The sequence below is a fragment of the Lottia gigantea genome (genome assembly GCF_000327385.1).
Source record: "Lottia gigantea unplaced genomic scaffold LOTGIsca_115, whole genome shotgun sequence".
NCBI lineage: Eukaryota > Metazoa > Mollusca > Gastropoda > Lottiidae > Lottia > Lottia gigantea.
In genome coordinates, this window is record NW_008707123.1 from 650,336 (window position 1) to 663,147 (window position 12,812).

The 12,812-nt window shown below is 37.1% G+C and overlaps 2 protein-coding genes across 2 annotated transcripts; one reads left to right on the top strand and one right to left on the bottom strand.

The window, feature by feature from the left end:
- Nucleotides 1–763: 763 nt before the first annotated feature.
- On the bottom strand, nt 764–7,487 carry LOTGIDRAFT_237716 (hypothetical protein; the record flags this gene model as incomplete). The annotated part of the gene is made up of 9 exons (XM_009047695.1): nt 7,173–7,487; nt 5,510–5,624; nt 5,031–5,199; nt 4,504–4,720; nt 4,269–4,382; nt 2,353–2,444; nt 1,801–1,971; nt 1,354–1,502; nt 764–858 (listed from the first exon to the last, which is right to left on the bottom strand). Exons 1-9 carry the CDS (start codon nt 7,386–7,388, stop codon nt 764–766), a joined length of 1,338 nt encoding a protein of 445 aa, XP_009045943.1. The 5' UTR covers nt 7,389–7,487.
- A 1,062-nt stretch (nt 7,488–8,549) lies between these two features.
- LOTGIDRAFT_171502 (hypothetical protein) lies at nt 8,550–11,500 on the top strand (the record flags this gene model as incomplete). The annotated part of the gene is made up of 8 exons (XM_009047696.1): nt 8,550–8,667; nt 8,915–9,083; nt 9,257–9,422; nt 9,682–9,873; nt 10,073–10,205; nt 10,334–10,497; nt 10,828–10,950; nt 11,315–11,500. The coding sequence occupies 8 exons, from the start codon at nt 8,550–8,552 to the stop codon at nt 11,498–11,500; spliced, it is 1,251 nt and encodes a 416-aa protein (XP_009045944.1).
- Between the last annotated feature and the right edge of the window lie 1,312 nt (nt 11,501–12,812).

The following is a 12,812-nucleotide window of genomic DNA, read 5'->3' on the forward strand; positions in this document are numbered from 1 at the left end:
AAGCCGTATGAATTAACATCAAAAAGGGTCTCTAATATTTCTATATCACTCTATAATTGATATATAAAATTGTCTATAGTAGACTAAGTAATGCTGCATTGGATGGTAATTCTGAAATTCATACCCAATTTTAAGAGTGTTTTAAACATAAATGTTTGTTCTCTAATGGAGACTGTTAAGATATTTTCTAAAACTTAAATGTGTATCAGGGACACTGATGGCATCGATTTGAACCATTCAAATTTTCAGTCACTTATCTGTGGGTCTAAAACTTAGCGTTTTATTTTTATTGCAAAGGCCCTGAGATTTTATCAGCAGTTTTTGTGATAGTGACGTCATACACTGATATGCCATTCTATTTACAGGAACCTAAGACATCTGAATGATGTCATTAAGAACCTTTTCAGACTCCAATACACATAAAAATTTCTGTACAGCCTGTTTAAAAACAAATCAGAACTAAGGATACCCTCATGCCATAGTGATTACCAGTTGTGTATGGTTGTGAATAAGATGGGGGTCATAAGGTTAGAGGTAACTCTCATGTAACTGAGTTGTTATTATTTACAACCATACACAACTGGTAATCACTATGGTGTGAGAGCACCTTAATCTTCAGAGAAGATCTCATCTTAAGATGACAAACTTCTTTCATGAAATAATTAATTCCAAAGATTTTTGACTTGTGAGGTTTCTTTAACCAAGAGAAATTATTCCATTTTCATATCACAGTAATGCTTGTCATGGATTGGCTGAATCAGGGTCATGTGACTTGGACGGGCATGTTAACGTTGGTTCCATTTATTACCAGGTAATGGTTTCCGTCTAATATCTCAGAGAACTTTTCTCCAGGCAAATCTAAATAAAAAAATGGAAAATTTAACAGTTTTAAATCCAAGTTTTATACACTTACTTAGCCTAATGAGCGTCACATTTTCTAAGCCTAATGAGAAGCGTCATGTAGTTTGCAAAGGGGGGAAATATGCCTAGATAGTGGTATTAAGTCAATCAGTTATCAAGGCATCTTCAACTAACACTGTCTACCTTCAGAGGCATATCTAGAAAATGCCTGAGAGGTCTCACACTGAGGCGAGGGTCAAAGTCCCCCAAGGCCGGCAGTCTGGGGGCTGCAAGAGGACCCAGTAGCCAAGCCAACAGAATTTCAGAGAGCCTAAGATGAATTTTGATCATTTAAAGAGTTTAATTTTCACTTCAAAATAAGACCTTTCACATCACAGGCCTGACCGGTGGGGGTTGGCATTGCCGGGCATTCTCTTTGGAAATGTGGTCTGAATGTATCGAAGCATATAGAAAGCTAAATTTGAAAACAAGGGCAATAACCCTGTTACTCACCGAAATGTTTTCGGAGGAAGCCAACAGTAGCCTGAGCACTGGTACCAAACGCTAGTTTTGGGTTTAGAGTATATCTCACTGTCATCACCCGTCCTAGAAGTTTGTTAGCTATAAACTGAAAATCACTGATACTCTGATGGCAAGTTCCTCTGAAAATAAGATCAATTGAGATTTATTCCTACTGTTTTGAGGACCAGCTGTAGTTCAGTTGTTTAAAGTGTTGAAATCCTTTTAATGAGGTCATTTGCATGGTTGATTTTGCTTCCTACTTTTTTGAGCACCAGCTGTAGCTCAGTCGGTTAGAGTGTTTGAATTTTTATTTGAGGTCATTTGCATGGTTAAATCAAACAAATTAATGATAGTCATCGTTTCTAATCCTGGTCAGTGTGTTAAGGTCGATTCCGATAAAGATTAATACCAAAACTTTTGACCAAAAAATTCACTTACTTGACGGTGATCATTCGTCGATCAACTTCATTGGTTAGAAATCTATTCATAGATTTAATATTATCTACCCATTGAAAGGTTTCGTAGTTTACCATTAATACAGGCTGGTTAACCTTACTGTAGACTTGTTCATCCAGTGGTAACATCCAGCCATCTATAACCACCCCAACTCTAAAGGTCAAATAAAGGTCAATATGTCAGGAAGGATTGCTATTTAAGGGCTAGAGATAGGCTTAAAAGTGGTACAGTAGTCAGGTGTAATGGAGTGGGGAGGCCAAGTTGTTATTGTAATTTATCATTAGGTAATAGAGGTTGAAATCCCACACTGGGCTAATTTCACAAGCACTGGCTAAGGCATCATTTTTCAAACCCGAGGAGGATTCGAACCCAGCAATCAATTGCATTGCAATGGCAATCCAAATTGCTATCAAAACAGAACTTGAATAAGGTTGTTCTTCAGAGTTTCACCCTATACGATCTTCAGACAACTGACCTATTTTCAGACTGCGTTCCTAGGGATACGAAAAATGGATATGTTTCAGTTATACTTACTTAAATCGTGGGTCTTTTGAAAGTGTACATAAACATGTGGATCCTCCAAATGAATGACCAATCACAGAGACTTGAGACAGATCTAGGCTATTCTGTAATGAGAATTCATTTAAATGCACTTAAAAACGACCTGATCATACAAGTTTGACAGTAAATTAAATTGCACAATGACCTGATTATACAAGTTAAACAGTAAATTAAATTGCACAATGCCCTGATAAGACAGGTCTTGTCACCACACCTTAGTATGTATTGTTATCAAGAATGTACCACACAAAGTTACTAAATATATATTTAAATGCCTATATACCTATAGAAAGAATGTCCTTTATTTAAACACTGTTACTATTTGACTATATGTGGGCAATGTTAATCAGATTTTAACCCTTTTAAAGTACAAGGTCAACTGTCTGAGAAACCTATATAGCTGATAATGTTTGGTTCAATTAACCCACACATTTCTAAAATAACAACTTTCTTATTTTATTTCTGCAAATTAAATGAATTTGTTTGTGTTATTTTGCTTTAAACTTCATCATTCAGACTATCTGGAGGGGCGGATCAATGTTGATTGTGGATGTAGGAAGGGATTAAGTATTCAAAGATTTTCTGGAGCAACAAAATTGTATTAGCACTACCTCATATAGAATAAACAATTGATGAAGAGGCAATAACCCTCCCCCTGTCCCCTGTGACTACGGCCCTAGACTGTGAACAATATCAAAATATAGCTAGGTTAATATAATCAATTTAAATCAAACACAGCTCTAATAAGTTAAAAGATCTATTAATGATTTGTTATGAACCCTTTTGACAAATAAACTCAATATTCAACAATTAGTCTATGCATATTTAATGATCGAGCTCCCCAAAGGATTTACTGATATGCCTATCATTTTAACAAAGGGTTTTAAATGTATGACATGCTATTTTACTATTATGAGTTGTTGCCATTGACAACAAGAGTGTTAACAATAAAACACCTTTTATTTGAATCAAAATATATAAGTTCAAAAAGGTCAATCATAAAAGGTTATTATTTGGCAAGAGATATAAAGAACTTTCTTAGACTAGACACATATTCACAATGTCAAGTTGTTACGACCGTAAGCTTATACCTTGACTACAATAGACACTTTACTTGTATCACAGAATGTAGCGTCTAATTGTTTTGATTGGACAATAAACCAAAGTTCTGTGTGCTACAGGCTTTGTATGTTAAAGATCTTTCGACGTTCGGAATCGAAAAAGAGAAGACTTATGCCGCTGTCTTGGCAAAATTTCCCTCATCGCACACTACATGGCATTGCCTGTCTTCATAAACCTAATTAGGTGTCTAAAGACGTAAAACTCCATTCATTTCATTTCATTTTAAGCTAAGAAAGATGTAAAGCACTTGAAATTTCTAAATGAAGTATTTATAATCATTTCACATTAAGTTAATAAAAGTGTAATAAAATAAACGTAAATGGTTTGGTCTAAAAGTAAACAATCTACTTGACCACAGTGGATTAGTGGCTATCGTCCAGATTTACTTATTACTATATACATAAATATAGATTATACAGACTTATTCAACCAAAACCTGTTTATAGTTTAATAACTCTAATCTTTTATACATGTAGTTTAAAAATCTCTACAAGACGTTTAACATGTTTTAGGGTAAATAGTAATAACTTTAAGCCTGTTTTATTTTCAATTAATTGGTAAAAGTATTTTGTTCAATCCTGAATGCACATTTGAGGGGAAACTGTTTACATAAAGAGGGAAAACTGTTTACTTTTAGGGGGGAAAATGTTTACATTTAAGGTCCAAATGTTCAACTTAGAGGGAAAATGTTTACATTTAAAGGAAAAATGTTTACATTTAACTGAAAAATGTTTACATTAAATGACAAAGAATTATAAGGAACTTACTCTGAGTTGTGATGTATCAAAAATGACTCCAAAATAATTATGCATTTGTTCACCATTATTCATAGCAGTAAGAATATTCAGCATTCTAGAACACTCATCAGCTCGGTAGTGGACCTATAATATATGGTACTGGTCAATGACTATTTAGGGTGTGGTTCAGTGGGTCATTTCCCCCCTGCGAATATAATGCACACCCCTTACCCTCCAGTAAAATCTAGAAGAAATCTTTGCTTACCTGTTTATTCCTAAAGTCAAAGTCAAAAATATTTTCAATCTTTTCAAATTTCTTCCAATGTTCGTTGAAGGCGTTGAGATGATGTCGTGAGTTTATTTGTGGTTTGTTTTCAGGGTCACCATCGATGACATCATTGTTGTTAAGTTGATCGGGACTGGAAGTCAAGGCATTCTGGGAAAACTGTTGCAGACGTAAAGCCATGGAAGCTGATCCGTCACTGGAAAGTAAAAGTAGAGGATAAATTGTTTTATTATTAACTTAAAGGATTCCAAATTCTTCATTTAAAGGGATATGATTAGAATCTGTAAACTCTGTATAAATTTTAGATAGGCCACATAGCATAACAATTTGGGTTCCTCAACTCAGAATTCCTTTCAGAGAGTCCACATAACTAAAAATGTTTACTAGGCTTATGGATGTAAAGTACGGCATCCTTTTAAAGCTAATGTTCAATTAAGATTTTGATTTGTCAACTTGTTAACCATTTTAGAGTGTTCACAGTGATAATAATTTGATTGAAGACTAACCTGTGCTCTATGGCAGCGACAACAAATCCCTGAGAAGCGAGTTCACAGCACAAGGCAGTATATGTGGTCCTGTTTCCTCCAATTCCATGAGACAAGATAACAACTGGATGTTTTCTCTTGTGTTCTTTGAGAATTGGAGCCTGCCATAACGCTGGTACATAAACATCATCTGTAATACAAGTTCACCAAATAAAATGTTTCTGGAGGGGCTGACATGGAAAAGGCATCATATAATCAAATGTTATGAAGGGTTTGGCATGGAAAAGGCATCATAAAATTAAATTTTATGGAGCGCATGGCACTGAAAAATCATTCAGATGGGATAATAAATCTAGTCCATGCGAGCGACATTTTAAAGATCCCTTGACAGTTAAACAGTACGCTAATGCTGCTGTCCTGGCAAAATTTCCCTCATTGTACACTGCATGATGTTGTCTCTTCTCATTAAACTCTTCCAAATAAGTATTAAATATACTTACCACAATACCATTTAAAGAATTTACCAAAAGTTTTGGTGCTTAACCCCAGAAAATCCACATAACCATGTACATATTGTTTCCTTGGTACCCACAGAGGCCATTGTTTATCTCGTTTCTGAAATGTATGATTCGATGAATAAATTAAATCAAATTAAATGAATCAAATTAGATTATAATTTATAATTAATGAATTCAATAAATAAATGAATGAATGAATGAATGAATGAATGAATGAACGATTGAATGAATGAATGAATGAATGAATGAATGAATGAATGAATGAATGAATGAATGAATGAATGAATGAATGAATGAATGAATGAAGGAATAAATGAATGAATGAACGATTGAATGAATGAATGAATGAATGAATGAATGAATGAATGAATGAATGAATGAATGAATGAATGAATGAATGAATGAATGAATGAATGAATGAATGAAGGAATAAATGAATGAATGAATGAATGAATGAATGAATGAATGAATGAGTTGAAACTGAATTAAAATCATAAATATTGTGGAATTCCACTCTACATGAAACAGCACTAAAAGACTCTCTGTGGCACTACATCAAAGGAATTGAAGATGATTGGTTGAACAGATATAAGAACTGCCAAACCAAACTAACCTTACCATCTTGTATATAGATAAGAAGAGATATATAAAATTTAGAAAACTCTTGAGTGCATTTATCATACTTATAGAAGACATTAAAATATCTACAGAGATATTCCATACCAGTAGGGGTTATAGCGTATCAATTTTCCCTTTACTTCACTGTGTGAACACCTGATTCCATCCTTCAACCCCTCTCCTCCCTTCATTCAAGCCCCCCTCTCTCCTCTTCCTTTCATACAGGCCCCCTCTCCTCTCTTCACACAAGCCCACTCCCCTCTCCTCTCCCTTAAAGCAAGCCTCCTTCTCTTTCCCCCACCTCTCAATACAAGCCCCTCCCCCATCTCCTCCCTTCAATTAAGCCCCCTTCTCTCCCCTTCCTTTCATACAGGCCCCCTCTCCTCTCTTCATATAAGCCCCCTCCCCTCTCCTCTCCCTTAAAGCAAGCCTCCCTCTTCTTTCCCCACCACTTAATGCACGACCCCACCTCTCCTTCATGCAAACCCCTCTCCCTTCATACAAGCCCCGTTGCCACTACCCTCCCAAATTCGTATCAGCTCAATGGAGCCTCCACAATGATAGATTTTATCACAATAGGTGCTTATTAACTCTCTCATATACTCTTGTCGCTATACATCAAAAGAAACGTAACCATGATATATCGACGATAACGCCCGGTAGAGAATTACTAGCTAATTAGTACACCTAACTAAATAGAACTAATAAAATAAATTATATACAAATCTTGCCAACGGCTGTCTAAAGAATTCGGCTAGGAATTCGAATATATCTACAGTACACGAAACAAACATGTTTTCTCAAAATACTGTTATTTTTTTTAAAGTACAGTTAGGTGAAAATGTAACAAACGGATGAACGGATGAACGAATGAATGAATGAGCGAATAAGCGAGTGTATGGAAGAATGGACGGTCGAATGAGTGAATAAATGTATAACCAAATGAATGAATGAATAACCAAACGAATGGGTGAATAATTGGACGGTCGAACAAATGAATGAATGAATGAATGAATGAAATACTCACGTATATATCTGATTTCCTGGTGGGATAAAACAATCGGAATAAAACTCCGTCGTCGGAATGATCGTTCATAAAATCCACACATCCCACGGTATACGGTCCTTTTCCGGCGGGTATATGTTTCCGAATTTTTGTCTTACTGGAACCGAATCTGGGTGTGGCTGAGCTACGGGGTCTGGAAGACTGATCCGAATCCGTACGGTCTTTCACTGTGTCCATGTTTCATTCCGTCTACGTCCGCGTCTACACGTAAAAAAAACCTCCTTACAACTCCCAACAAACCCGGCCAGACCAGTCAAAATACTGGGTCTATCCGTTTAGCTGTCAAACTCGTTCTAAACGCTTCATGATTAGCCTCTATAGACCTATATAGTACATATATTTACCGTGATAAACAGTCGCGTTTCCACTCACTATAGGCGAAAGGTCAGGGGTTAATTGTTTTACCTTCACCTTGAGCACCTGTACGGCCTTGACTTCACAGATAGAAATCTACATAGTGTAGGCCTAATTGTTACTAAATCTTTTATTGGTAAATTTCTTATGCAAAATACAAACGGGTTTTGGATAAAGGGACAAAGGCGTGTTCACTTTTCCGATAGGTGGTCTATTTCTAATAAAGATTTCGAATAATGTCCTGTTGCTACAATATAAAAGTGTCATTTTGCAACTCATGTCGGACATGACAGGAAAATAACTGAATTAACTGAAATACGTCCTCATCTATGCTTGATACACTTGCTCATTTGGAAATTTCAGTAGCTGCTACCAACATTTACGTATGCGGTTTGGATCGATAGTGCTTGGTTTAGTTATTACCCTAAAATTTAAAATCAATTACGCACCATCTTCCAATAATCCTCACATTTTGCGCATCAAAACCTCGAATCTCAATTAATATTGGAAGAATATTGAATGAATCGGGAAGAAATTCAAAGACACAAGACGGCGGGTGTTTCTTGGAGACAGATGTCACCCCAGATCAATGATCTAGCTAATATCTTGCTATAGAATACAGAACAACACGTGTGATACGTGGCCGGCAGCAGTACAAAATATCTAAATTGTTTTTCCACGGTTAAAATTCGAGAAAGGTAGCTTAATTTCTTGAAAATATCCGCTGATTTTTGTGAAATTGTGACATTGTAATTCTGTTAATGGTGTTTTGGAGGGACTAATCGCAGAATTTATCACCGTTGTGGCCTCTAGAGCGAAAATACACCACAGACTAAGTCAAGACCTCAGAAATCCACACGAAGAACCAGCAATATAACGGGGGGATACGAATAAATAGGAATTACGGTGATTTTCAATCACAAACTCACAAACTACAAAATGAATGGATTACTTTTGAGTATTCTTATGACGTCATTATTAAAAATGACGTCAGGTAAAGTAGGGTTTATGAAAGATTTAAGTATGGATGCTGATTTCCCGCCACATATTATACAAGCAGAAGGCAGTCAGAGTATACCAAACGGACATCTCCGACCTTTGGGTAAGTGTCTCTTTTTGGCGGGAAAAATGAACAACCTAAACCAACCGAAATGTATCACCGGAACATGAACACCGATGTGAATCTTTCGAAGGGGTGGGGAGCGGCTGAGTGGGGTTGTAATCGTGTAATCATTCACCAAGGTAGCTGATGGAATTGATTAAAGCTACCCTTATTCCTTTTCACATCAGGTTTTTTGATTAAGTCCTATCCTTTAACGTATTGACCTTTTAATACGATTTTGATTTAGGATACCAAAGGTCGCCCGAGAATCCAGTTGAAGATTATGAAGGGATTGTAGACGCACAGATTATGTACAATAATTACATTAGTCAGAATTTACCAGTCGTATTTAGAGACAGTATACTCGATTCACCAGTCTTTGAAAATTGGGAGAAAGACGACTACCTTAAAGAGAGGTAGGTCTCTTCAATTCGAAGCACTGAAAACGACGTTACAGCACGATTCCCGTGGGTTATCATCCTGACCGCAGAAAATTGTCTTTGGTCCAAGCATATGTCAGTAGCCAGTCACTACTTATTAGTCACTGTTAGCCAATTAGGCATAACGGCCATTTCTATCCGTGTTTCAGATATGGAAGCGTTAACGTGTCGGTGGTGACCAGGAAGGGGATTAAAAGGGAGTACCTGATCCGGGAAAGGAAGACGCTGAAGATGAAGAAGTTTTTGTTGGAGTATATGTATGAGGACTGGTATTTAGCCGGGACTGTACCCTTGGAAATGTTGAAGGAATTACCAGTAAGTCTCACTTTAATTAGGTTATTCGGTGCCCAAGGTTCGAATCCTCCTAGACCCAGTATATTCATAAGATGTATTGAAAGAAACAACAACAATCTTTCACAAGGATATCAACTTATGTTCACTAAGATCCTTTCTACAACTGGTAGAGATGTGTGATAAGGAGTTCTTATGTTGAGTGCACTGTAAAATTTTGCCTGTTAAAATTACAGGGCAATCCCTAGCCACACCGTTGCCAATTGTTTTCTAACAATTTCAGCTACCAAAATGTGTACAGTGTGGAAGTGTAGCCAACTATTTGAGAGAAGCTGAGCTGTGGATGTCCAGTGGGGGTACATCTTCCCAGATTCACGCCCATAACGACCACTACCTCCACTGTGTGCTGTTTGGAAGAAGAGACTTCATCTTGATTGAGAATGCATATAAGGACGCCTTTGAATTCAGAAACGAGGTTGGTAATGGGCACAAGTCCCAAACTATTACATAGTCCTATCTATTTATAGATGAAGGGATGGGGGAGGGTCGGGGAAAACAAACCCAATAAAAAAGAGTTGAAAGAATCTAAAGGATGGCACCAGGATTCTCGACCCTCACCCCATCATTAGGAACGTCCAAAATACCACCATACAGTTGTTTAATGTATATTTCAGTTTCCAAACTCACTTGGTGGACATTCTCCATTAGATATGGATTTTATTAACGCCATAAAATACAAGAAGATTTCTACAACACCTTGGACCTGGGCAACTCTACAACAAGGGGATTGTATACTTATACCAGCAGGTGAGTTGGGAATTCAGCCGGGGGTCAGTTGGCGGAGGCTGTGAGGATGAATCTATTGCAGAGTGCAAGCGGAAGTAGATCGTTTGACAGAGCCTGAACCAATTGACTCATTTCACTTTCATTTGCAGGTTTTCTGCATCAGGTGAGGTCTTATGGACGGAGCATCTCCGAGACAATCCTGATCACTCCGACTCCATTCTTTGATGCCACTGGTTGCGATAAGAAACAATACAAGAAGCCCAAGACGCTGGCCGATGCTGCTTTCATGTGGTCTTTTGAAGAGGGCAAACGGGTAAGTCACAGATTTAGAGAAGTAAGCAAGCTTATAAATTGGCGGAACCCAGATCAACCTACTAGACAAACCCAGAAGACTTTATTAAATTTGAGCTCCAATGCAAGAAGTACTGCAGTGCATAAGCGTGCGGACAGAAGGAAGGTTGGGAGGGGGAGTCCGGTTTGCCCTCCTCGTCTCCCATACCTTAACTACAGTGGATGTAGTTCGCGAGACAAAGCATGAACCCACTCCGGAATTCTCTAGGAATCACCCTAGGACTAGTTCAAGAAGAATCGTTTCCGAGAGTTCACCATATTTAATACAGTATCTATGGTGAATTTATTTCAGGTTTTGAAGAACTGGAATCTCAATGCTGAGAGTTTAAGATATCTATTACTGGCCGAGTTAAGAACCCAAGAAAAGCTTCCTATAGAACAATTTATCGTCTTCTATCAAGAAGCTATGGTGTGGGTAAGAAAATCGCACTCTATTCGTTCATTTGGCACATAGTTCCTAACCCAAAATTTCGCTCTCCACATGGTCGTTCTCTTAAGAGCCCGGTTCCAAAACCCCAATTTCTGTGGCATAGTGAAAATAAAAACGTCTTTATCATCAATCTCAAATCGAAATCGGATGTAACTAGCAAAGTAAAGTATATTAGACATCGACAACAATGCTTCTACATGTATGAAGTTTTGAATACTTCTGCTATTATGCAATCGACTAACAGGCACCAATCCAACTCCCTACAGACTGACCAATCCGCCGTCTCAATTCTCAAACGTTACAAGAATGAATAATTACCCACCATAATATACAATGTATGCTTTTTCAGGGCCAAGAAGACCTGGTGCCGGGGGCTACAGTGTTCGCCATGCTATTTGAAACTGGTACACGAGAAGTCACTCGTGAAGATATTATGAATCTCTCACCTGAAAAATTAAAAAAAGCAGCTAAAATATTTAACAAACCCTACGTCGATAGACCACGAAAATCGCAGCATAAACACACGGAGTTGTAACGCTAGCGACATTAGAACTCATTGCATCTTCTATATGCTGCAGGCTGCTTACCCAAAACCCTCCAAATATTGCAAATAAGGAGCCGTGTTAGCTCCCATTACCTTCACTTTGACTTGTAAATATTCATATATACGGCCTTAGTACTTTAAATAAACCAACAGAATAGCAATTTTTGACTTGCTCATATACCTAAGCATTTATCTCACCCTATAGACCCAAGCATTTGTCTCATTCCATAGACCCTAGCATTTGTCTCACCCTATACCTAAAAGCACCTGTCTCACCCAAAAGACCCTAGGATTTGTCTCAGTCAATAGATCCAAGCATTTGTCTCCCTTATGAGAGCTAAACATGTGTCTCTTTTAAAATGTCACTGGAGAGGTGTTGGGTACCCAAAGTGAAAAAATAAAACACTGAGTAAATACTAGATATGTATCATTATTGATATAATGCATTCATCAATAGAAGCACAGGCCGGGGTTACAAATATTCTGCAAGCTATAAATAGAAATTCCTTTAAGAGAATACATTGACTTCGACCCAAACGTGGGTTACAAGATATTCAACAAGCAATATATAGAAACTCCTTGGTTACAACTTAACTGTACCAAATATCTCATAAGAGATGCAAGCTGAAATTGAGCTCCATAAGCATTAGATAATATATGGTTATCTATAAAAGCTTAAATGGAATGCCATAAGAATTAAGTAAGAAAGCAGCTCGTACAAAGTTTGGCAATAATAAAAAATATTTAGATTTAAAAAGGATAGAATGAAAAAGTAAAAAAAACCATTGTAAGTACCAAGGTATAATTAACAATATATAAAATCTTAACGAATATCAAAATCACTGTTTACAATAATCACTTGAATATACAGGTATATGAGCGGTTATTGCCCTAAACTTTGAGCTGTTCACCACCTATTTGTCCTACACCTTAGGTCAGTAATCACGTTCTGATCATGAAAATGAATCTGATTGGATGATGAGGCTCTGTCTTGTAGACGATAAAATCATAAGAGACTAATATCAAATTTGTTTGATATTATAAATCCTGTCGGCAACGGATAATCTTGTCATGGAAGCGCAGGTACATGTGACATTTTACTCCATATTCCAGTCAGTGACAAAAATCGGCCACCAAGACTGTTCGTTTGGCAGCACCCTAAGGCCTATAAACGTGTACAAAATGAAGCTGTATATCCTACTGTTTTGTAAGCAAGTGTTTAGGCTAATGAACACTGGTCCTAACAAGCACAGATTCAAGAAACTTTTCACTATATTTAACAAATTATCTGATTATGCTTTGT